The 24,464-nt window shown below is 40.0% G+C and overlaps 1 protein-coding gene across 3 annotated transcripts in view; it reads right to left on the reverse strand.

Annotated features, from left to right (window-relative positions):
• The window catches only part of celsr1a (cadherin EGF LAG seven-pass G-type receptor 1a), a 311,160-nt gene that overhangs the window by 60,815 nt on the left and 225,881 nt on the right, over positions 1 to 24,464 (reverse strand). For all 3 annotated transcript variants that reach the window (XM_043713697.1, XM_043713696.1, XM_043713695.1), the window contains exons 7-9: positions 11,077 to 11,234; positions 6,496 to 6,659; positions 5,173 to 5,298 (exon numbers count right to left, since the gene is read on the reverse strand). In XM_043713697.1, the coding sequence (XP_043569632.1) occupies positions 5,173 to 5,298; positions 6,496 to 6,659; positions 11,077 to 11,234 (448 nt within the window). The remainder of the gene's footprint in view (positions 1 to 5,172; positions 5,299 to 6,495; positions 6,660 to 11,076; positions 11,235 to 24,464) is intronic.

Genomic DNA, 24,464 nt, shown 5'->3' on the forward strand with positions numbered 1-24,464 from the left:
CGTCGACCATGTCGGGGGGGAAATTGCGGTCCTTGAAGAAGGAGGCCATCTGTGTTGTACGTATTTTGAACTGGTCCTCCTGGGAGCAGATGCGGCGGAGACGAAGGAATTGGGAGAATGGGATGGCGTTTTTACAGGGGGCAGGATGGGAGGAGGTGTAGTCCAGGTAGCTGTGGGAGTCGGTTGGTTTGTAGTAATATTTCCAAATATTAAACAAGTTATAAAGACAACATTAATATTTTGAACAACAGTCTGTATCACAGAGGGGATGTAGTGGCATTAATTTTCTGTATATACTTACGGCATTAAAGAGCCTCTTATGTGATCAATATAGGATTAAGATTTACGGTAATGGTTTAGACCACCAGTATTGCAAGACACCATTTTGGAAAAGGAGTTGAAATGAGCACAGGGAAGGAACTGCTGCATCAGGATTGATTACCAAGTAAATTATTTACTGGTAGTCAGGATTTGGAGGTGCAGGTGTTGGACTGGGGTGTATAAAGTGAAATTTCGCACACTCCAGGTTATAATCAAACAGGTTTATTTGGAAGCACTAGTTTTCGGAGCACTGTTCCTTCATCAGGTGGTTGTGTAGAATAAGATTGTAAGACACAGAATTTATAGCAAATGTTTACAGTGTGATGCAACTGAAATTATATATTGAAAAAGACCTGGATTGTTTGTTACATCTCTCATCTTTTAGAATGACAGTGTTGGTTTCATTCCTTTCATATGTAAATCCCAGAACTTTATATTAAAATCACATTGTGGGTTGCTGGTGCTAATTAAAAGGACCGCATGCCATTTAGGTGGCTAGTGCTTCAATCTACAATCTTTCACAAAACCAGCCAACGACAGAAGGCATGAAGTAGCTTCTGAGGATTTCTAGGGCTCTTGTGGCATAGTGGTATGTCCTTAACTCAGAGCTAAGAGGCATGGGATTAAGTCCCACCTCTTCCTATTGTGTATGATAATATCTCTGAATAGATTGATTAAGTCACCGGGGCGACATGGTGGCTCAGCAGTTAGCACTGCTGCTTCACAGTGCCAGGGACCCAGGTTCGATTCCAGCCTTGGACGACTGTCTGTGTGGAGTTTGCACGTTCTCCCCATGTCTGCACGGGTTTCCTCCGGGTACTCTGGTTTCCCCCCACATTCCAAAGATGTGCAGGTCTGGTGAATTGGCCATACTAAATTGTCCATAGTTGTTAGGAGCATTAGTCAGAGGGGGGTGGGTTACTCTTCTGAAGGTCGGTGTGGACTTGTTGGGCCGAAGGACCTGTTTCCACACTGTAGGGAATCTAATCTAAAATATCTTGAGGGGCTCTTGTGGTGGAGTGGTAGTGTCCCTACCTCTGAGTTAGGAGATGCAGAGCCAAGTCTCACCTGTTTGAGAGGTGTGAGATAACATCTCTGAACAAGTTGATTAGAAAATAACTACAAGCTGGGGATTTTTAATAATCTTCAAGACCATGTTCAGCTTTCACTGCTTTTGCTGGAGATAGCCTGTGTATGAAGACTTCTGAGGACCTCAAGAAACATTTGAAACACTCTGCAAAGTCTTCACCAAAAAACCTTTCCCTGGAAATTATTTGAGGACTTCACCTCAAATGAATTGGTATTGAGTGACTCAACTATAATGGGGAAACAAGAGAGAACACAGTAATGGTGAATATTCCAGAGGACCCCTTTAATTTAGGGGAGAATTGGGAAGAATAGGTGGAGGGGATTAGGGTAGGCAAGACGCAGCCAGATGTAATGAGAGAGGTACAGGAGGGTGAAGTGGAGTAGTCCTGCACACCTGCTGCCTTAGACCCACCATCCTACAAGACGACTGCCTTCTCCTGGATCTTCTCCATCACAGCTCCCAGTGTCAGAGTTCTTGCATCCCACTCCCATAGCCACTGAGCTTTGAACCATTCTATTGTCCGTCAGCTAGTGCATACTAAACGTTCCGTGGGAGAGGATTCATGGTACCTGTGTGCACCACTTCGCAAAAGATGCTTCTAAAGCTGTAAGTGTCAATTTTAACACCTCCAGGCAATATTTATAACACCAACAATTACCAAACTGGAAACTCTAACTTTCAAACATATGCATCCTGGAGCACAACACCCAGTTAGCTCCCTCCAACCAAAATAATTCCCTGTGAGTTTGAAGCAAGTCTTCCATCTCTGGAGTTTAAATTCAGACCATAATAGTGGGATTATGGGTTACAGATAGAGACCCCAATGAAGTACAGGCCTCCACTCGGGGTTCAGCAGAAAGCCCTGGTTCATAGGGCAAGGCCTGCATCACTCAGCTGCTCTAAGTGAAGTCCTCATATCACAAGGAACACGCATTCTCTAAGTGGCCACTCAAGGGTCCCTGACTCCACGGGACATAGCCGAACTGGGCAGATGCAGGGACTAGCTTATTAAAGATTACAATAAGCCTACAGAGAGAGAGAGAGAGGGGAAGGAGGTTGGAAAGGGGGGGGGAGGGAAGAGAGACAGAGGGAGAGACAGAGAAAGAGAGAGAGAGAGAGAGAGAGAGAGAGAGAGAATGAAGAATCAAGTCAGGGAAACACATTGGATCCTTAAAAATGTGAATATTTTCAAAATATGATCCATCTACTTCCTAGTGTGGCAACAGAGCCTATGGAAGGGGGCAAGACTGTGCACCTAACCGTAGACAACATCGTGATGCCAGATTCAGGTGGACATTTAAGAGCCGACAAGTCTCTATAAGTCAAGAACCCTCTGTCAGATTCCACATCATTTGACACTAGAGAACACTGACAGACACAGTATCAGTGCTGCGATTACAACTTTGCACATAGTCGAGAGAAGAAAACATGAATATCAGAATGATGTCGAAGTAGGTTGGGAGTAAAGGACATTCTTGGACTGTGCAATGGGACCTTAAATTTACCTACACTGTGCTTGATCTAGAAGTGCATTATATTGATACTTCATTCTCGACTGCACATTTTACCAAATCTTATTCCAAAATATTAAAATACCTTTCAATTGATTTGTTATGTTGCCTTTTTAAAGCAACACATGCAAAAAAGTGAGTTTGTAGAATACTGGAAGTAAACCTTAATCCAACGTTTGACGAAAGAACATTTTGCACATTTAGCATCCTCAGGAAGTGACAGTGTGTCTGTGACTCTGCCTGTTTTTAAATCAGAGCAGCTTTCAGCTATGTGGATTATTTGAAACACTGAGAAACATTAGCTTGTCAAGGTAAAACAAAGCTGACAATACAAAAACGTAATGCAACGGAAAAAACATTACTAAAATTTTTACTCTTCCTTTATTCTGGATTTCTAACTTTAACAGGAACCACATTAAACAGGATGCTCACTGATTTATGGCTGTAATCCAGTCATAAAGGGCATAATGATTCCTTTTCATGCTGATACTTGATTTTGTTATGAAATAAAGTAGCAGAGTATCAGGATCCAATTGCATGGAATTACACCGTAAACTATACTTAAATGTAAAAATGTAACTCATTTTGATTTATCTCACTCTGAAATTTAACTCTACTATTTAAGTTACTTGAGAATCTGTCTTGGTTTGCCTTTAGAGAATGACTTCCTAACATTTTGCTCATGTCGATAACTCTGGGCTAAGTGGCTGAGATCCAGCAACACACAAGCTAAATTAGAAAAACCACCAGGAAGCTAATCACAGGAACAATAATTCCTAGCAACCCATTAGCACATCCCACATGGTGTATCACTGACACAAGTTCACAGCGCACTTGGATAATGTTCACAGAAAATTTAATTGTCCGCTGCTTGAAAAAAATTCTCTCTTCAAAACACAGTTCCAAAGTATCTAGGTAACTTTTTACTTTTCATCCTTAGGTAAGAAATCCAGATTGAAGCTGAAACGTGACATACGGAATGGACTGTAATCTTCAGGGTGACCATCTTCAGTAATGGAACTGGAATGACTGATTTAAATTGGTTGATTAAGTGCATCAAATTACAGGTAGCAGGCTAATGCTTCATTTTTGCAAAATTGGGTTCATCGATTTATGAAACTATAAGCTTCAATGATAAGTCATTTACTATCTTATAAGCCGAAAATTGAGAATACCTTCGTGATAAGAGTACAATTCAATCAGCTAAATTACATTTGAGCATTAAGCAACTTGAAATGAAAAATTGTATTCTCAGTGATTGCATTTCGTTATGAAATATCAGCCACAATAATTAATTTTATAACTACACCTTGGCAACATTCTGCACTGATGGAGTACAATGAAGGTTTACCAAACCGATCCCTGAGATGGAGGATTGTCCTATCAGGAGAGATCGAGGTGATGCGGCTGATATTCTCTCGAGCTTAGGTAATTTATTTTGAAGTACAGAAAATTATTATAGAGCTTGACAGAGTAGTTACAGAAAAAAAAAGTATTCTCCTGGCAGGGAGGGGGAATCCTGAAGGACACATTCTCAGAAGAGGAGGTAGGTTGTTTCTGACTGAGGTGAGGAGAAATGTCTTCACTAACAGAAAGGTAAATCTTTGGAATTCTATATTCACGGTGCTGTGGAGATAGAATAATTGACATCCAAGACAGAGATCGACAAATTTCTAGACAGTTGAGATTTAACAGGATATTGTGATAGTGCAGGAAAATTATGTTGAGTTTGAAGATCAGTCAAGATCTAGTTGAATGGCAGAGCAGGCTTGAGGGGCTGAATGGTCTAATATCCTGTGTTTCTTTGTTTCATTTTACAAAAGAAGTTAATTAAATAGCTTGACAAATGGAGATTTTGCTTTTTGGAAGTGTATTAAACATCCATCCACTTTTGGGGAGCTTATAAGATTTTACCTTTGTCTGTTCAGCAAAGTAGCTAAAATTACCTGAGCCTGCCTTGTTTAAGGGTAGAGGGACCAGAAGTAATTTAGGATTAGGTGTAAAAACCCAATAGGCTGCAGAAAGAAACAAAAAGAACACAAGAACTTTGACCGTAAACCTGAACTAAATGTTCACTGAATCAGTTCAGGTTAGTGTATAAGTTAACCAGCTCATTCAGCCCAGGCATCCTGTAGATTGACCAGTTCTCTGGTGACACTTGTTGACTTCGCTAGTGGCAGTGACTTGGATCAAATCAGATATTTATAATTCGAGCAGGCCCTTTTTTTCTGGTGGAGGAAAATCACTCACCTTGCTCACAGTTCTTGCCACCAAATCTGACAGGACATTCACAGCTGTATGTATTCCATTTGTTCACACAATGCCCGCCGTTTTGACAAACATTTACATCACAGAAGTTCTTTTTAGCAGCACATCCTGTAATCAAAAAAGGGGGCACTTAAAATCCATCTTTTAGCCTTACCAGTGACACCATTCCACTTGGAAACTTTCCTGATACTTGCTACCCATTTCTCCTTTCAGAGACCATCTTTCCAATGTGGGATAAACTCTCTAAATGCAAGCTCCTCCCAGCTTATAAAGGAAGTGACTGTGCTGATAGCCAAGTTATGGAAAATGTAATAGCTTCATACAAAATGCAAACGTTTAGATTGTGATAGAGATAGGTGGATAGAAATGTGTTTTGGGTGATATCTCATTCTGCACTTTCTGTAAGACACCACCTGTTATTCAAAATGCTCAAAACAAATTTCTAATCCAGGGTGTATTTCAGAGAAATCACAATGTTCCTTTTACAAACCAATAATTCCTTCCAGACACCAATATACTCATTTCCCATTGTTTATGATTACTATTTATCAAAAAGTTCAGAAGAGTTGTAAGTAGTAGATGTTCCAAAATATCACAAGAGCGATTAGATTAGATATTTGAAGAACAATAAAGGCCATTTGGGCCAACGAGTCCACCCATTTGTAACGAATTTCAAACCTGACCTTGTCACCATGTCCCCCAATTTGATCTTCCTTCAGAAATATGTCACTTACTTCCTGAATCTAGTTACAATGTTCAATGTGAAGTCTTTCACCTGGATATGTTTATACAATTTTATCATTTAGTAGTGAAAAAACATTCTCAAGACTTTCCTTTCTGTAATATTTGGATATAACTTGCTTTCACTATTAATTGAACCATATCTGTAGGCAAAGCCATTGTTTTGAGTGCCTGCAGCCTAATTAATATTCATTAAAAATTCAAACTATGTACTCAAGTACAGAAAGAATATTAAACCACTCATTAATTAAATGACTAATTAGGTTAGAAAGACAAGCAATAAAGTTTGCACTCAGTCTCCATTAGAAAAGGAAGCAACCAAAAAACTGCACATAAAAACTGAAAGATGCTGTAAATCAGAATCAAAACAGAAATCAGTGGAAACACTCAGCAGGTCTAGCAGCATGTGTGGAGAGAAATCAGAGTTAACATTTCAGAGTGAATGACCTTTCCTCAGAGCTGATGCATAACTGCACATCACTGGCGAGACGGGTTTCTTCTTACCACTTGTGATTTCGTACTGATCCACGAGTAAACTCTGCACAGTGCAAACTTTGATCATACCTGCGAGTGTGCCGTTATTGGCTATGAAACTAGCCATGTCAAGTTGCTTGCTGTCAATGGTCAAATATCTCATACATCCCACAAATTCCCGATTGCGCACGGGAAAATCTTCAGGCAGATTGGGGACACCACCAAGCAGTAAAGGACCTGTCAAATCCAAAGACCTAAAGAGGACATATAGATAAATTCATCCTCAGCTTCAGGTTACTGTCATATAAATAAGGGTGCGGGGGGTGGGAAGAAAAGCTTAAGTGATGCAGCAGGCTTAAAAACAGAGATAACTAACACAGTGATTGAATGACTATGTCTTTCTGTTCTGAGCCATCACAAAGATTGAGAGGGTGTGGTGCAGAACTGGTATACAAGGAATAAAAGGTTGCTCTCACAAGGAAGAAACATAATTTTCCACAACGACACAAGGGATCAATTACATTTACAACAAACACTTAAATAGTTTTTTGAAAGTCATTTAATTGAATGATAAGGGGATTAGCTTGTAACTAAATATTTATTGGAACCCACTTTGCAATCTCATTCTCTGGCTCTCACTTTTTTAGTCAATAATATAGTTTGGAATTTAAGATAAAATTACTTAAAATATAAATGTTCACAGGCAATCTCAATCGATTTACAATACAATAGAACCAGCAGTGCTGTCTGTAACATTTTAGGCTTTAAACTAACTTTTACGCTTTGAACTACAGCAATAATGGTCAATTACAACACTGGTATCTACAAGTGACTCTCAACATGAAGGGGCCATGCACTAGCAGCCAAAGTGCTACTGAGTCACAATGCTCACTCTCTTGAGGCCGAGCAAAAATAGTTTTGTTCTGCCTGCAACTCCGTTGGGTTAAATTACCAAGAATTTAACAAAAAATATTGTACTCGTGGCAGTTGATATGGTTTATGGGTGATTTGATCCAAGTTTTCAAGATATAAAGGGAAGTGACTGGGGAAATCGGAAGTATTTCCACTAGTTGGGGACTCCAGAACTAGATGTCTCAGCATAAAAAACAGCAATACGAACCAGCAGTGAAGCTGAAGTAGCAATAGATGACAGAAGTTTTGAACTCTATCCCTCAAGCACTAAGTTACACTAAATTAACATTAATGTTAAATTTGAGAATGAGATTTTCTGTTAATCAAAAATATTAAGGGATAGGAGGCAAAAAGTTAGGCCAGACAGCCTAGATTTCCCAGAATGCTGGACCAGGCTTTAGGGGCTAAATGGCCTCCTTCTGTTCTTATATTTTTACTAATGCACTATTAAAACAGTATTGTTCTGGTGGCTGCAATGGGCAGAGTGGGGCAGATGGAAAAAAATAGTGCAGGTGGAGAACTGCGTGCACAATTAAATCACAAATAGGATCGACAACAGATTCCAGCTTGGACTTCTGAACTGCAGAGTAAGCCAAAGAAAAACATTGCAATGGTACTGTTGGAGTCAGCGCTCCAGACCAGAGTCGAAAGAAAAATTAAAGTAGACTCAAGCGCCACTTCTGACCACTATCCAGTGATTTAACGGTCCTTGCTGGGGGATACATGCATGGTCATTGGAAAAAGTTAGGTCGATGTTTGAAAAGGTGACTGCCCCTCACAGAGTCATAGAGATGGACAGCACAGAAACAGACCCTTCAGTCCAACTCGTCCATGGTGACCAGATATCCTAAATTAAACTAGTCCCATTTGCCAGCATTCGGCCAAAACTGATTCACACTAAATTAACATTAACGTTAAGTTTGAGATTGAGATTTTCTGTTAACCAAAAATATTAAGACATATGAGGCAGAGAGTTAGGCCAGAGAATCTAGATTTTCCAAAATGCTGGACCAGGCTTTAGGGGCTAAATATCATATTTACACTTGTAAACATTCAGTTACAAGCTAATCCTTTATCATTCAATTAAATGCCTTTCAAAAAATTATAAGTGTTTGCTGTAAATTTAAGTGATTCCTTGTGGAAAATGATGTTTCTTCCTTGTGAGAGCAGCCCTTTATTACTTGTATACCAATCCACCTTACCGGCACATCTTTGGACAGTGGGAGAAAACCAGAGCACCCAGAGAAAACCTACGCAGACACAGGGAGAACATGCAAAAATCCAAAGAGACAGTCGCCCAAGGGTGAAAATGAACCCAAGTCCCTGATACTGTGAGGCAGCAGCGCTAACCACTGAGCCACCTTGTTGCCCTAATCTGACGAATTGCCCTTTGGATGAACTCATGGGAGTGTGTCTGTGATTCCTTCCAAACTGGACCACATCAAGAATCAATGCAGGTAAGGAAATGAAAGCTAGGCTCTTGTATTCCTTATCAAATCTTCTAAACGTGGTGTTGGTCAGGTTTCATGGTCAACTTAATATTTACTTTGGTCCATTTTTATGAGGGCTATTATTTTCTAATGTCGTAACAATTGTAAAAGCTGTAAACCTAAAAAATCAGGACATGTGTGAGTGGGCCTACAAAGTCAGTTTGCACATTGGGTCATGACTTTTAAACAGATTTTTAAATCAGGAATCAACCTGAATGAAAGACCAAGGTGAGGGGCAAGGCAGGAATGTGGAGTTGAGGATTATCAGACAAGCCATGATCTCACTGAATGGCACAGCTGACTCAATGGGCTGAATGGCCTAATACTGTTGATACGTCTAATGGTCTACAGTATCAAATCACCATGGCTGTGTCTCACCATCTAGGAAAGGAATAAAACAAACAGACGTCAGGTGCTGTCACACAAGAAGGGAGAAAATGTTAGAAGTCGGGTCATCAAGGTTGGTCCTACACTTCTTTCCACGTAGTTAGTTAATTATTACGACTGACAGAACTAGGAGCAGGTCTCCTGCCTAGCCACAGGCCAGGACATAGGCAAACAATGGACAGGTCGAAAAATAAATATAAATTCTCTTGCACAATTAAATTCTATTAGAAGTGATTTTCTGTAACATTGAATGGAGTTGATATTTGTCCTCTTAATAAATTTTGAGAACATCTATTCAACCAAAATAAGGAAAGTATAAATCCCAGGACCTGATCTGGTATATACCAGAACTTTATGGGAAGATCAGAAAGTGATTGCTGGGCCCTTTGCTAAGATATTTGTTTAATCGACAGCCAGGGATAAGGTGCCGAAGACTGATGTGGTGCCATTTTTTAAGAAAGGTGGTCATGAAAAGCCAAGGAACTGTAAACTGCTAAATTATTAGTGGGGAAGTTATTGGAGGGGATTCTGAGTGACAGGATTTACGCGCATCCAGGAAGGCAAGGACTGGTTAGAGACAGTCAACATGGCTTTGTGTGTTGGAAATCGTGTCTCACTAACTTGATTGAGTTTTTTGAAGAGGTGACAAAGAAGATTGATGAAGGCAAAGCAGTAGACGTTGTCTAAGTTGACTTCAGCTAGGCATTTAATAAAGGTCTGCATTGTAGACTGGTTAGTAAGTTTAGATCACATGGGATCCAGGGGACCTAGCCAATTGGATACAAAGTTGGCTTGAACAAAAGAGAAAGAGGGTGTAGTGGAAGGTTGCTTTTCAGACAGGAGGCTTGTGACCAGCAGTGTGCTGCAAGGATCGGTGATGGGTCTACTGCTTTTTATCGTTTATATAAATGATTTGGATGTGAGCATAGGAGGAATGGTTAGTAAGTTTGCAGATAATACCAAAACAGGTGGTGTAGTAGACAGTGAAGATGATTATCTTAGAGTATAATGAGACCTTGATCAGATGGGCCAATGGACTGAAGAGTGGCAGATGAAGTTTAATCTCGACAAATGAGATGCATTATATTCTGATAAGGCAAACCAGGAGAGGACTCATACACCTAATGGTAGGGCCTTGGGGAGTATTGCCAAACAAAGAGATCTTGGATTGCAGGTTCACAGTTTCTTGATCGTGGAGTTGCAGGTAGATAGAATGCTGAAGAAGGCATTCTGCACACTTGCCTTCATTGGTCAGAACATTGAGTATTGGAGTTGGGAGGTCATGTTGCAGCTTTACAGGACATTGGTAAGGCCACTTTTGGAATACTGCATTCAATTCTGGTTGCTCTTCTATATGGTGTTAAACCTGAGAGGATGCAGAAAAGATTTACAAGCATGTTGCTGGGATTGGAGCATTTGATTTATAGGGAGAGGCTGAATAGGCTAGGGTTTTATTGCCTGCAGGGTAAGAGGCTGAGGGGTGACCTTATAGAGGTTGATAATGTCAAAAGGGATGTGGATAGGGTGAACAATCAAAGTCTTTTTTGTAGGGTGAGGGTATCCAAAACTAGAGGGCATTGGTTTAAGGTAAGAGGGGAAGATTTAAAAAAGGAACTTGGGGCAAGATGTTTTTGTGTAGGGGTGCATGTATGGAACGAGCTCCCAGAGAAGGTGGTGGAAGTGAGTACATTTACAACATTTAAAAGGCATCTGGATGGGTATATGAATAAGAAGGGATATGGGCCAAATGCTGGGAAATGGAACAAGGTCAAATTGGATTGGGATCTCAGATTGGCACGGACAAGTTGGACCAAAGGGTTTGTTTCTGAGCTGTATGACTATGACTCTACAAGTATAAATAGGTAAATGAATTTGATCTTACTTCTTTGATCCAGTCTGTGTTCCCTGAGCAGCACATGAATAGTTTCCAATACGATTTCCAAATCGCACAGATACTGCAGTATCACAATCATCAACAGTAACTACTGCAACCTTCTCTCCTGATGGCCCATGAGGAATACCTAATCTGCCAATATTTGGCTAAACAAAAGAACAGGTCAATTAGTTTCTGCAGTGAGGCTAGAGGAGACACATGACTCTTTTTCAATTATCCCTGCTATATTGAGCTATGAAACAGAACAACATGAATACATTGAACACGAGAAGAATTTTATTTAAAATTAACAATCAGTTTGGGCCTGTATTGTTCTACATAAATCTGGACTAACCATAAGAGAGTGCAAGCAGCTGCAAAGTCTTTCCCCATCAGGTGTACAGAGCAAAATCCATCAACAATGTTTTTTGATGCTTACCTAGAAACCTGCTATTAATCAGTTCATGAGTGGTATTTACAAGAGTTCTGGGCCCAATATGCTTTCTCCCTCTCTGAAACAGACACATATACAGCATGTACGGTGATCAAATGATAGTAGAACATTTACCTATAAAATCCACTGAAGTAATTTGTTTGCTGTACTTCAAATGAAAAAGCAACAAAAACAGTTCCAAGTTTTAAAAGGAAGAGAGGATTTACTGAAATCAATCCTCAACAGAAAGAAATTCAGATTAATTGTTTCATACATTGATAGTTATGCACAAAACCTCAGTGACAGTCCATTTTTAAAATGCCTTGATCTGGCCATGCGTGTCGATGGAAAAATGCAATATTGTATTAACAAGGGATGATTGAATCATGGACCACATATCAAAGGCTGAACAGCTTCTTAAAAGACATTTCAATTAGAGACCTACGATGTTGTTTGAGGCAGCCAATTTCCTAGTACACATGGGTATCAATCACACTAGACCATTTCATGGACTCAAACTTTTATTTATCCAAATGCAATATATACTTATATGCTCATTCCACTTACTGATTCCAGATGTTTACATGCAGGTTAGCAACACTGAAGGCTCAGCAACTCTCAAGAGTGGACAAAATAACTTTGAGATTTAGTTCTGTGGATAGGCTGCCCACCAATGTCAATTATAAACCCACTGACTCCCACAGTTACCTTGACTACACTTCCTCACAACCAGTTTCCTGCTAGGACTCCATTCCATTCTCCAAGTTTTTCCATCTCATCTGTTCCAATGATGCCACCTTCCACATATATGCTTATGACATATCTTCCTTTTCTATCAACTGAGGAACCCCACCATATGATTGTCAGCACTCTCAGCCATGTCTGCTCTCACTCCTCCTCACTTTCCTAGAACAATAGGGTTCCTCTTCTTCTCACTTGCCATCCTGTTAGTCTCTACACTCAAAGGATCAGTCTCTGCTGTTTTCGCCACCTCCAGCAGGATATCACCACCAAACACATCTTCGCCCGCCCTTCCACAGTTAGTTTTTTTTGTGGATTTCTTTCAATCCAGTCCGCTGTATTCACTGCTCACAATGTGCTCTTCTGTACACTGAGAGTGGGGTGGGGGAGCAAACGTAGCCTGGATTGTGGCCATTCTGTGGAACAATGCCACTCTGTCAGAATGATCCTGACCTTCCAGTTACTTGCCATTTCAATACAGTACCCTCCTCCCAAGCTAACAGTTCAGTTCTGGGCCTGCTGCACTGTTCCAGAAAAACTCAGCACAAGCTGGAAGAGTAGCACCTCGTTTTCTACAATAGGCATTTTACAGCCTTCGGGACTTATCACTTATCAAGTTGAACAATTTCAGACAGTGAACACTGTCCTCCATTTTGATTACTGTCCCCTTCCCCCTCCACTCTCTTCTCTGCTCTGGCTTGCTCTCAGCAGAACAGACCCTTTTTCTATTGACATCTACCACCAACACAGGTCTGTACCAAAACTCCTCCACCACCATTAGTGCTCTCACTATCTTGACACCCTCACCAACTGATCCACCTCCTCCCCCTCCCTCTGTCAACAGCATGATAATTTTCCAGTCCCTTTCAGTTCTGAAGGAGAGGCATATTGAACTCAAAATGTTCACTGTTTCTTTTTCCACAGATGCTAGCAGACCTGCTGAGTTTCTCTAGCATTTCTGTTTCAATTTCCGATTTCCAGCATTCGCAGTATTTTGCATTTATTTCACTATTAGCATTTAAATGGATTAAATTGCAGTTTGGTAGTGTAGAACATTAGCAAAGCTGACACTTCATCCACGACCACTGGGTCACAAAACAGAATGAAGCTGACTGGGAAGGAGTCCACAATGTCCACTGCTATCAAACAAATTGTGATCCTGAGACTCAAAGAAGCAGAATCTAAGGAGCATCTGAAAAGAGAAGTGAAAGGTATGGAATGGAGAGATGTAATAAGGGAATTCTAGAGATTCCGCCACCAATTTAATGGGTAATGCACAAGAGGGCAAGATTGGCATAGCACAGATATCTTGTAGTGAAGATGCTGCAGAGAAAGAGAGGATGAGGGCACAGAGGAATTTTAAGACAAGGATAAGAATGTTAAAATTGAGGTGTTGTGCAAATTGGAAGTGAACTTGTACCATCGAGAGTACGCACACACATATATACAGAGGCATACCCTCATGTAGATACTGTAGGCCCATACCATCACAGCAGATCACTGAACTCAGGTAGAGAGAACCATTATGCTGGCATTCCAACCCACCAGGCCTGTATTAGCTGATGCTTAAGAAAGTTGCTGTGACCATTTTCTTTAAATGTAGCAAACAACAGGCCTATTTGAACTCGTGTGGGAGCAGAACTCCATTCTTTGGTCCTTCTAGAAGAGTCTCTCGTATTGACAATACTGTATGTTGTTTATTGCATGTAGCAACAAGTTACAAGTTGCATTATTATGATAGACATTGCTACAGAGGTATTTAGGTGACCCAGAGAATTTTAAGGTTTCACTCCTTCGCGATTTCAAGCTATTCTGCAGCCAAGTCCACGTGACATTATCACCAATAGTTGGTGCTGATGGCAGTGCTCAATATTAACTCTTTCAAGAACATTATGAACCAGATTGTTCTCAAAGACAACAAAATCAAGTTCATTTTTCAGAGCTTTAGTTTTTAAATGGAAGTGCCCACAGCATCTACATGGCCTTCCTCAGCCAAATGAGTGCCATTGTTTGGTCTGTTGATCATTATTGGGCCACAGCAAGGTGAACTTTTGCAGAAAACCCAAGTCCAACTGCTCTGCTAACACATGATGAGACATCAACCAACTGTGTTAAACTAAGATGCAGCAACCTCTGAGCCTCAAGTCAACGAGCAGCTGATCCAAGAGCGATCACCTATATATTCATCCACAAAGTATTAGCAAGTGCTACTGCAGTTATATTTTGAACCAATTAGAAACTGCATTTGAAGTGCTACTGACATTGTAGTATTTGAAGGGTTAAAGGTTTCATGTCAAAGATACATTCTAAGTGGCATTTTGTCACTGCATTAATTGAAATACAAAGTCTGCACCACCTAATTCAAACCTCAGCCACTGATAGCTGTTTTGACAGAATTGCAAACATTCTATTTTCCCACAAGTTCAGTGCTATTTCGTACAAATATTCAATTGGCCACTAGCTTCAATCATCCTACCTGGCCCACAGAGTCAGTTCACACACAGTCAGCTCACAAAGTCTCTTGTATTCTCAAAAAAACATTCATTCACTTAAACCTCAAAACCTTTATATGAGATTGGTCCTTTTACTCAAACTGCCCCAAGCTCTGGCAATGCCACATGATGTTTATTCAGTCTCTGACATACTTCATCAAATCCAAAACGTGCAGCTGTCCACACACTGACTAAGAGTTGTTACACTGATTGTGAGATAACAGTAGCAGCAGCAAACAGCCAGTGTCAGGATTGGGCTTTGACAGTTCCATTTCCAGGTCAATGATCCATTGGTCCCAATTATTTGCAATACTGGTTTAATAAGTTACAGCTCCTAGTTCCAGCAAGTTCAGAATATAAATTAAATAAAAAAACTCACTTTCCATATAAAAAAAGAGAACCAGAAATAGCAGGGAAGGTTTTACCAGAATAATAAACATGGTAATTCGCACTCCACTGCTCTCAGGAGGAATCGTCTCAACAGCAGAAAGGTGAAAGTGCTGAGCAGGAAAAGATAGAAGGCCGCAGATGGAGTCAAAGAAAAAGGATTTTAAGAAACAACTTCGGGAGGTCGAAAAGAACAGGACAAAGGGTCTCAACAGAAAATTTTAATAACATTGAGAAATGAAGGGAACAAAGAACAAGCAGTCACCTAGCTATCAGAGAGAATCAGTGGCTGTAGAAGGAAGGTGATGTTAGTTGGATGTTGCAAACACTTTGGAGGAGACAATGCAGGTCACCGATCTAGATCAGCTGAACTCTGTAAACAGTTTGCACTGGGAGACCAAGGAGGAATGAACTGTACAGTCAATCAGTGGCTGAGGTGATTAAACTGTGGGTTAGAGACTCAGGAACAAAGGGGAAGATACAGGGCCCTGAAAGGCCTTGCTGCTGAGGTTAAAAATGTCATGACAACAAACCAAAGTGCTGTAAGTAGATTACTAAAAATGTCAACCTCTTTATCCTTCTTGAAGACACTATTTTACTACACTATAGGTGCTATACAAATACAATTTATTGTTGTTGACAACTAACAGAACAATGAGACTGAAGCATATTAGATTTTGCTAGTGAGGGCAAACAAAAAAGTTGACAAAGCCAGGGCCAGACATGGAGATGCAAAGGAAGATAGCGTCGAGTTTGCAAACATTATACTGTTGGAAATCTCACCTTGTCTTGATATTGACCAACCTGAGTGTTTGGCAACTGGTGTTAAGGTCTCTGCTGGTTAAATTATTGTTAAGATTATGGGGCGGGTCTTACTGTAAAAGCAACATGCACATTTACCAAAATTCAATTTAGCCACAGCATCAACGTACCATATTAATACTTTTTTTGTCCTTAACCAATCATACTTTTAAGAACTCACTGGATTTACATTTGAATTATCTACCAAATATATAGCAGAAACTGGCCCACAAATTGAACAATTTAATCTGTGAAGTTGCTTTCCTTCAGGCAGCTATTGTTCTCACAGCACAAAGCATTTCTGAGCTGAAAGGTGCAGAGAAAGGTCCAATTAACAGGGCACACTATGACTTGCCCGAATTCAGCAAGATCCCATTGCTTCTTCCTTGATGACAAATCAATTGTGAGGTAATGAGTTTTAACTGACCATCCAAATGTATATTATGTCTTTATTCTCACATTCAGCAGTAACACAGTATGCTGCAGATTCTGGATTAATGGTGCTGGAAGAGCACAGCAGTTCAGGCAGCTTCCAAGGAGCTTCGAAATCGACGTTTCAGGCAAAAGCCCTTCATCAGGAATCTCTCCACGCTTCAGGCTCACTACTTTTATTCCTGATGAAGGGCTTTTGCCTGAAACGGGCTTTTGCCTGAAACGTCGATTTCGAAGCTCCTTGGATGCTGCCTGAATTGCTGTGCTCTTCCAGCATCACTAATCCAGAATCTGGTTTCCAGCATCTGCAGTCATTGTTTTTACCTCGTATGCTGCAGAGTTGATTGATAATAATGTTGATATCAGTAAATTGTCTTTTGCTTTGGTGAATCATCTACTTTGATGGGAAAATACAAATAAATATAGAGGTTAGAAACTAGATTTCTGAGACACTGGGTCTCGTCAAATTATGGAAATTCATATGCAGGGGAACATCAAGCAGTTAAGAAAATAAAAGGTATATTAATTCTAATTGCAAAGGCATTAGAACACAAGAATAAAGAAGTCTGGTACTAGAGATGGAGCAAAACTTGACCTTCTCTTGAGAAATAAGACAAGGTAAGTGACTGTTATTGGGGAAGCATTTTGGGACCAGTAATTATTTTAATAGAATTATGATCATGTTTTAAAATAATTATGGAAAAGGATAGGCTGTGTTAAAAAAGTTCAAGTTCTTAATTGGAGCAAGGCAAACTTTGATGGCATGAGACAGGAACTTCTAAGAATTGATCAGAGTAGACTGTTCATAGATAAGGGGACAACTGGCAAGTGGGAGGCTTTCAAAAGTGAGACAACAAGAGTTCACAGGCAGTATGTTCCTGTTAGCATGAAGGGTAAAGCTGGTAAGAGTCAGGAACAATGGATAAATGAAGATATTGAGGCTCTGGTCAAGAATAAGAAATCATACATTAGGTGCAGACAATTGGAATCAAGTGAATCTCTTGAAAAGTATAAGGGGTATGGGGCATTCTTACAAGGGAAATCATGAGGGCAAAAGGGATTTGGATTTAATTGTCATGTGTGCTCAAGTACAGAATCATGAGTACAGGAATACAGTCAAAGCGTGCATTGTGTGGAAACATTATACAAGAAGATATGAGACAGTCTTGACGGAGAAGGTTAAGGATAACCTAAAGGGTTTCTCCAAGTTCATTAAGATCAAAAGAGCAACTAGGGAGAGAATAGGGCCCCTTCAAGAAAAATGAGGTCATCCAAGTGTGGAACCACAGGAGAGGGGAGAGATACTAAACAAACATTCTGTGTCAATTTTTACTGTAGAGAAAGAAATGGAGGCTAAGTAACTCAGGAAAATAAATATTCATGTCTTGAAAACAGTCCATTACAAAAGTAGCAGTGCTGGAAGTCTTAAAACACAAAGGTGGATAAAATCCCCAGGACCTGATCTAGTGTTTCCCAGGACCTTCTGGAAAATCAAGGAAGAAATTGCAAGGCCCCCAGCAGACATATTTGTATCATCTACAGCTACGGGTGAGGTGCCAGAGGGTGACAAATGTTGTGCCTTTGTTTAAGAAAGGCTGCAAGGAGAAGTCTAGGAACTACAGGCATGTGAACCTGATATCGGTGGTGGGTACGTTGGTGGAGGGGTTTCTGAAAGATAGGATTTACACGTATTTGGAGAAGCAAGGAGTGATTAGGAATAGTCAGCATGGCTTTGTGCGTGGCAAATTATGTCTCACAAATTTGAATGAGGTTTTTGAATGTGACCAACAAAGATTGATGAGGGCAGAGCTGTTGTTTACGTGGATTTTAGTGAGGTCTTTGACAAGGTTTCACATGCCAGACTAACTAGTAAAGTTAGATCACATGGGATTCAGAGAGAGCTTGCCATTGGATACAAAATTAGCCTGATGGTAGGAGACAGAGTAGTGGTGGAGGGTTGTTTGTCAGACTGGATACCTGTGATCAGTGGTGTTCCACAGGGATCGATGATGGGTTCACTTTGTTTGTCATTTTATATAAATAATTTGAATGAGAATTTAGGAGGAATTGTTAGTAAGTTTGCTGATGACACCAAAATTGGTAGCATAATGGGCAGTGATGAAGGTTATCTAAGATTACAAAGGGATTTTGATCAATTTGGCCAATGTGCTGAGGAATGGCAGATGAAGTTTAATTTGGATAAATGTAAAGTATTGCATTTTGGTAAAACAAAGAAGGGCAGGTCATATACAGTTAACAGTTTGCTGATGACACCAAAATTGGTAGCATAATAGCATAATGAAGGTTATCTAAGATTACAAAGGGATTTTGATCAATTTGGCCAATGTGCTGAGGAGTGGCAGATGAAGTTTAATTTGGATAAATGTAAAGTATTGCATTTTGGTAAAACAAAGAAGGGCAGGTCATATACAGTTAACAGTGTGGCCCAGGGTCATGTTGTCAAACAGAGTGCTGGGGTTCAGGTACATAGTTCTTTGAAAGTTGCATCACAAGTAGACAGGATAGTGAAGGAGCAGTTTAGCAGGCATGCCTTCATTGCTCAGACCACTAAGTATTGGACTTGCAATGTCCTGTTGAGGTTGTACATGATGTTGGAGAGACCAATTTTGGACTTATTGAAACATATGAAATTCTTAAAGAGCTTGACAGGTAGATGCTGGGAGAAGATTTTTCCTGACCACAGTCTAGAATTATGGGTCACATTTCGGTAACAAGTTTGAATTGCGGTGAGAAGAAATTTCTTGGCCCCTATGTGTGAGAATCTTTGGGATTCTCCATCTGAAGGGCTATGGATGCAAAGCTTTAGAGTGTATTTAAGATAGAGATCAATAATTTTTGGAGACGAATGAAATGAGGTGATATGCAGATGCAACAAGACGGGACAAGATTAGGGTTAGGGTTATGAGCTTTGTGAATTGCGGGACACCCTCATCCCCATGTTCTTATGTGAAACATTCCAAGATTCAAATAGCTGCAAAGATGAAATAAACTCTCAATAACAACTTCAATACAATTTTGAATTGTACTCAGTGAATGTTATTGAATAGCTTATCTGAACACAAAGCAAAGTAAGTTTTTATTATCAGTTATTTTTCTGATCAGTTATTTACAATCTCTCTTTGTAATTTAAACTTTGGAGTTTAGTGTCATTCCAACATTCAATGACTCTCCAACATTCTTACCAAGACCAACAGATGTGATGCCAGATCCAAACGCAGTATTCCAGATGTTACCTGACTAGGCTCTGTACTGGTGGTGAAGCACAACTTCTATTCCCCTCATGTTCTAGTCTTCTCCCAAAAAAGCCAAATTTCTATGAGCTTTTTGTTTATTTGCCATACTTGTCCATGGCATTTTCATGATCCATGCACAGACTCTTAAGTTGATTTGTACTGTCACTGCTTAATTATTTAGAAGACACTCAATTCATATTTGTTCCAAAGTAATTGACCTCATATTTACCCATATGGAATCCATTTACCATAGTTTTTTTCGATTCACTCATGGGACATAGGAGTCACTGGCTGGCCAGCACTTATTGCCTGTCCCTAGCTGCCCTTGAATGGAGTGGCTTGCTAGGGAACTTCAGAGTGCAGCTGAGAGTCAACCACATTGCTATGGGTCTGGAGTCACATATAGGCCAGTCCAGGTGAGCTTGGCAGATTCCCTTCCCTGAAGGACATTAATGAGCCACTCGGCTTTTTTCCAACAATTGGCAATGGTTTCATCGTTATCAGAAGATCCTTAATTCCAGTTTTTTTTATTGGTAAGAGTTAAACCCAGGTCCCCAGAAATATTAGCTGAGTTTCTGGATTAATAATCTAATACCACTAGGCCATTGCATCTCCCCCGCCCCCAACCCACTGCCAGTTTTGTCCATCCATATTCTCATAGTAGCTTTGTAATTTTATACTGTTTACATAGTCAATATGTTATACAGAATGGAAATAATTCCTGTATTTAGCTTGAAATTTCATCACATCACCAGCAGAGGTTAATATTTGAAGGAGCCTTGCTTGAGCAGTGATCACTATCTAGCTTTCAACAATACCCATATAACCAAAAGCTTCAAATACCTGCTGCAGCCACCAGCACAATCTCTTCCTCTCCAGGTCTCATATCTAATATCATCCTCAGTTTGTCTTTCACCAATTTTAAACTCCAAGAGCAGCACCAGTACTTCCCCGATTTGCCAAATATCTTGTTTTATTCTTGAGCCTTGGCAGTATCTTGAACTATGTGATTATTTTCTTTCACTTCTGTTTCTCAGTTTAAAAAATATTTCCCGAAACCAGAGCAATGGATGATTATTAACACTATCTGAGGAAGTTACATTTATTACTTGTATTGTGTTTGTGAAGATGATACAGTTGCTGCATTGCAGAATGATAGAAGTTTCTGTCCACAATATTTGAAACGCTACATTCCCAATCTTTGCCGTTCAAGCAATGGGAGGATACTGTCAGCAAAGAAAAAAAAAACAATAAGAGGAACTAATTCTCCTTTCCCTCATTTATTTTCAGGCAGCTCTTAATGACTAGTTTCTACTTAAACTGGTGCAAGCCTGAGATTCAGGGCTTCTGCCTCATACGTCTCAGAGTGTGCCTCGGAATGAAACACAAGAATTACAATGGAAAGAGACGGATCAAATATTTTAACAAGCTCCCCCACAGAAAAGAGAGAAAGGAAATAAACTGTGGCTATAATCAATGTTGTTACCTGATATGCATGCATACCTGGTGCTGAACAACATAGCAGTACTGAGCCACAGATGATGTAACACCATGCTAAATCATAGTATTCTTCCCAGTAATTACACCAGCATTCAAATATGAATGGATACAGTTGGAAAGTACCAATTTTTCGAGTTACAAAGCTAAATTCCTGGGACACAGTTATGAATTCTGTGAAACACATTATCATAATCCTTTGTACTACTGACATATTTGTTTTGAGTATTAATTAGAGTTATCAATATACTATTGTAAAAGTGATAACATGTGATAATGTAAGTCAACCTGTCAAACTACTCTGCAAAAGGAGAAAACTGAAGAGCATTCTGCCACCAGACTTTCCTGGCGATTCAAAAATACTCAGTCTGCATTGGAGTGTGTTAAATATTGAGAAACTCTGACTGAATTGTCAATTAATAGTTTGAAGGAAAAGTATCAATTCCTCAGAAAATTAGAAAAAAAAGAAATCAGATAGCAAAACTGCAATCCACCTATTTCTGGTTTTAATAGAGAGAGTTTGGGAACACAGATGAGATGGTGAGTGACCAACCTTCTCTCAAAGTAGGTGTGGCAATCACAAAGAAGCTGTGTGTCTTAATTTTATTTCAAGGTTTTTAGGAACCCCAGAAGCTGGAAGGAGGGAGAAATGCTGGATGCATGTTCCTTCACCAACACCTCTACCATCTATAATTGAAACCCTTACCCCAACGATGTCCCACTTGCCCCTCAAACCAATACTGAACTTGCACAAGAAACACTTCCTGTTCATTTCCCAGTCTGACAAACAGCAAACCAGTCAATCTGGTGGACTGCTGGCTGGAAATCCGTTAAAAAAAAGTCAAATAGATCCTGCTGTTAAATTCCACAGGCCCTAGATAAAACCTATATTTCTGGGTTACTGTCCGACTCTTCCTACACTCTACCCCTCCTCTTTTCCCAACTCTATGTTGTCAGGCCTCAAGTCTCAACATCAGTGCACTGTATGACCATCACGCCGATTCGGATAATGTTCTCTCTTTACTTGTGCCCTATGGCAGTCCACAGAGAGCAATGCAGAATGAGAGTCGCAACAGACTTTTCTTCCTTCAGTGAAGACCCCCAAAGGATCAGCTCCACACTAACTTACAGATGCCCAAGTGTTAACTGGAAGAAAACACCTCCAGTTTTGGGAACAAACTTCACCTTCAACTGAGAGGCACAAAGAATGTGCCCCTCCTGAATCAGAGCACTTCTCAGTCTCCAGAAAGACTGAAACAAGAACAACTTGCATTTTAAGTGCACCTTTGACGTAGGAAAATATTCCAAGACATTTCACAAATATCAATCAAAACCTGACACTGAATCACAAAAGTAGACATCAAGGCAGATGACCAAAAGCTGGATCAAAGGGGCAGATTTGAAGAAGCATCTTCAAGTTGGAGAGACAGTTACAGTGACAGAAAAGTTTAGCCAGGAAATTTCAAATTTTTTTTCTTCAAGGATTCCAGGAAAGTGTATAACTACGTGCTAAGATTACATGAATCTGAATAACAAGTTAAGTGTAGACCACAAATAAAGAAATAAGAACTAAAGTTGAAAGAAGCTGCAGAATCTGAAAAATTCACCAGAACAGAACAATGCAAACAAAGAACTAAGGGAAAAAGAAGCACATGAATATTAAGTGAGAAAACAAGAATGAAAGATGAAAATAGGAAAGCCTTACGTTTATTCAGTAGCTTTTATATCCATTGCATGCTCAAACGCATTTTCTAGCCAATTAATTATTTTGAAATGTACTACTGACTGATGTTATGAAAGCAGAATAGGAATTTGAACCAACTTTTAGCTTTTGAACCTCATACCTCTGGGACAACCAGCATTGCAAAAGATGTATGTGCTGCTCAAACTGTCATCACGGTATTGTTTCATAGCACTCTCCGGAAGCACAAGAGAATTTTGAGACTGCTCCTCTTCAAGGATAATAGACACATTTTTCTGGTTTCTTCACCTCACCACCATTTGTTGCTGTTATTAATAATCCCAAATTGTGGCAGTCACTGTAAATCAATGCTCAACACAATAAGGCAGCCTTTACTTTTAAGTTTTACATTTACACAGACCTTTTCCAGCTACTTTTTTCTTATATATATATATTTGTTCAACAAGTGACTGAGAGTTGTGTCATATAATTGCATACCTATTGTCACCAGATCACATTCATAAATGAGTTTAATGTACTCAGCTGTTGATAGTTGAAATTAGATATCCCTGATCAAGTCTCAAACAATCACCCATGGATACTGGAGTTCAGTGCATAGGTCACTGTTTATCATAACAGACTTCACAGCTGAATGCAACTGTGATTTTTTTGTATTAAGAATACAAAGGATGCAGGTTGCATAATGTGTTGTAATGTTCAATTAAAACATGTAGGAGAAAGTGAGGACTGCAGATGCTGGAGATCAGAGCTGAAAATGTGTTGCTGGAAAAGCACAGCAGGTCAGGCAGCATCCAAGGAGCAGGAGAATCGAAGAAGGGCTCCTGAAGAAGGGCTCATGCCCGAAACGCCGATTTTTCCGCTCCTTGGATGCTGCCTGACCTGCTGCGCTTTTCCAGCAACACATTTTCAGCTCAATTAAAACATGCTCATCCACTGAGTTCTGGGCCGAGACAATGCCTGCAAGAAACTGGGTCTCAGTTTTGGAATCAGTTACCAACACTCCTCACACCTCACAAGAACAATGAATTACAAGCTGTCAGTTGCAGTTGTGGGCAGCTTCCAGGAATAGGGGTGGGGCTTCTTGACTCTCACAATGGGGGTGTAGTCAATCAGCAGGAGTCTGGAGAGCCTCACAGGGAGTTTGTTGAATGGGGCTAGCTGACTGCTAGCACAGATTGATTTCAGGCTGTTCCATTGCCAAGCGGTTGTGCTTTGATCTGATTTTACACCTCAAATCTTGGTGCAGTACCCATCAATTTCCACCACAAAGGTTAAATAGTCAATAATCAGTCAAGTATCTTCAGAACCAACATTATTCTATGGTCTCATTGGATTATATTACATCTGATGAGCCATTGAGAATCCAATGAACATCTAATGTACTTTCTTCAAACCTAATACATGAGACTTGGCCATTATTTAAAGAACATTTAGCATAATAGTTAGTTAGACAGAATGTGATATTATTTATTTCTTCTGTTAATTTATTTGAACCAGCATAATCTGATTAAACACACGTAATGGCTGCACATGGAATATATTTCCAAGTAGGTCTAATGACAATCCCGCATTGAATACGCAATTGCCTGTCTGCTGAATTCTTTTCTTCTTCTCAATCTTCCACTTCGAACCTCCTGCAAGCACAGTTGCGCTGGGCT

This window comes from Chiloscyllium plagiosum, chromosome 23 (genome assembly GCF_004010195.1).
Source record: "Chiloscyllium plagiosum isolate BGI_BamShark_2017 chromosome 23, ASM401019v2, whole genome shotgun sequence".
NCBI lineage: Eukaryota > Metazoa > Chordata > Chondrichthyes > Orectolobiformes > Hemiscylliidae > Chiloscyllium > Chiloscyllium plagiosum.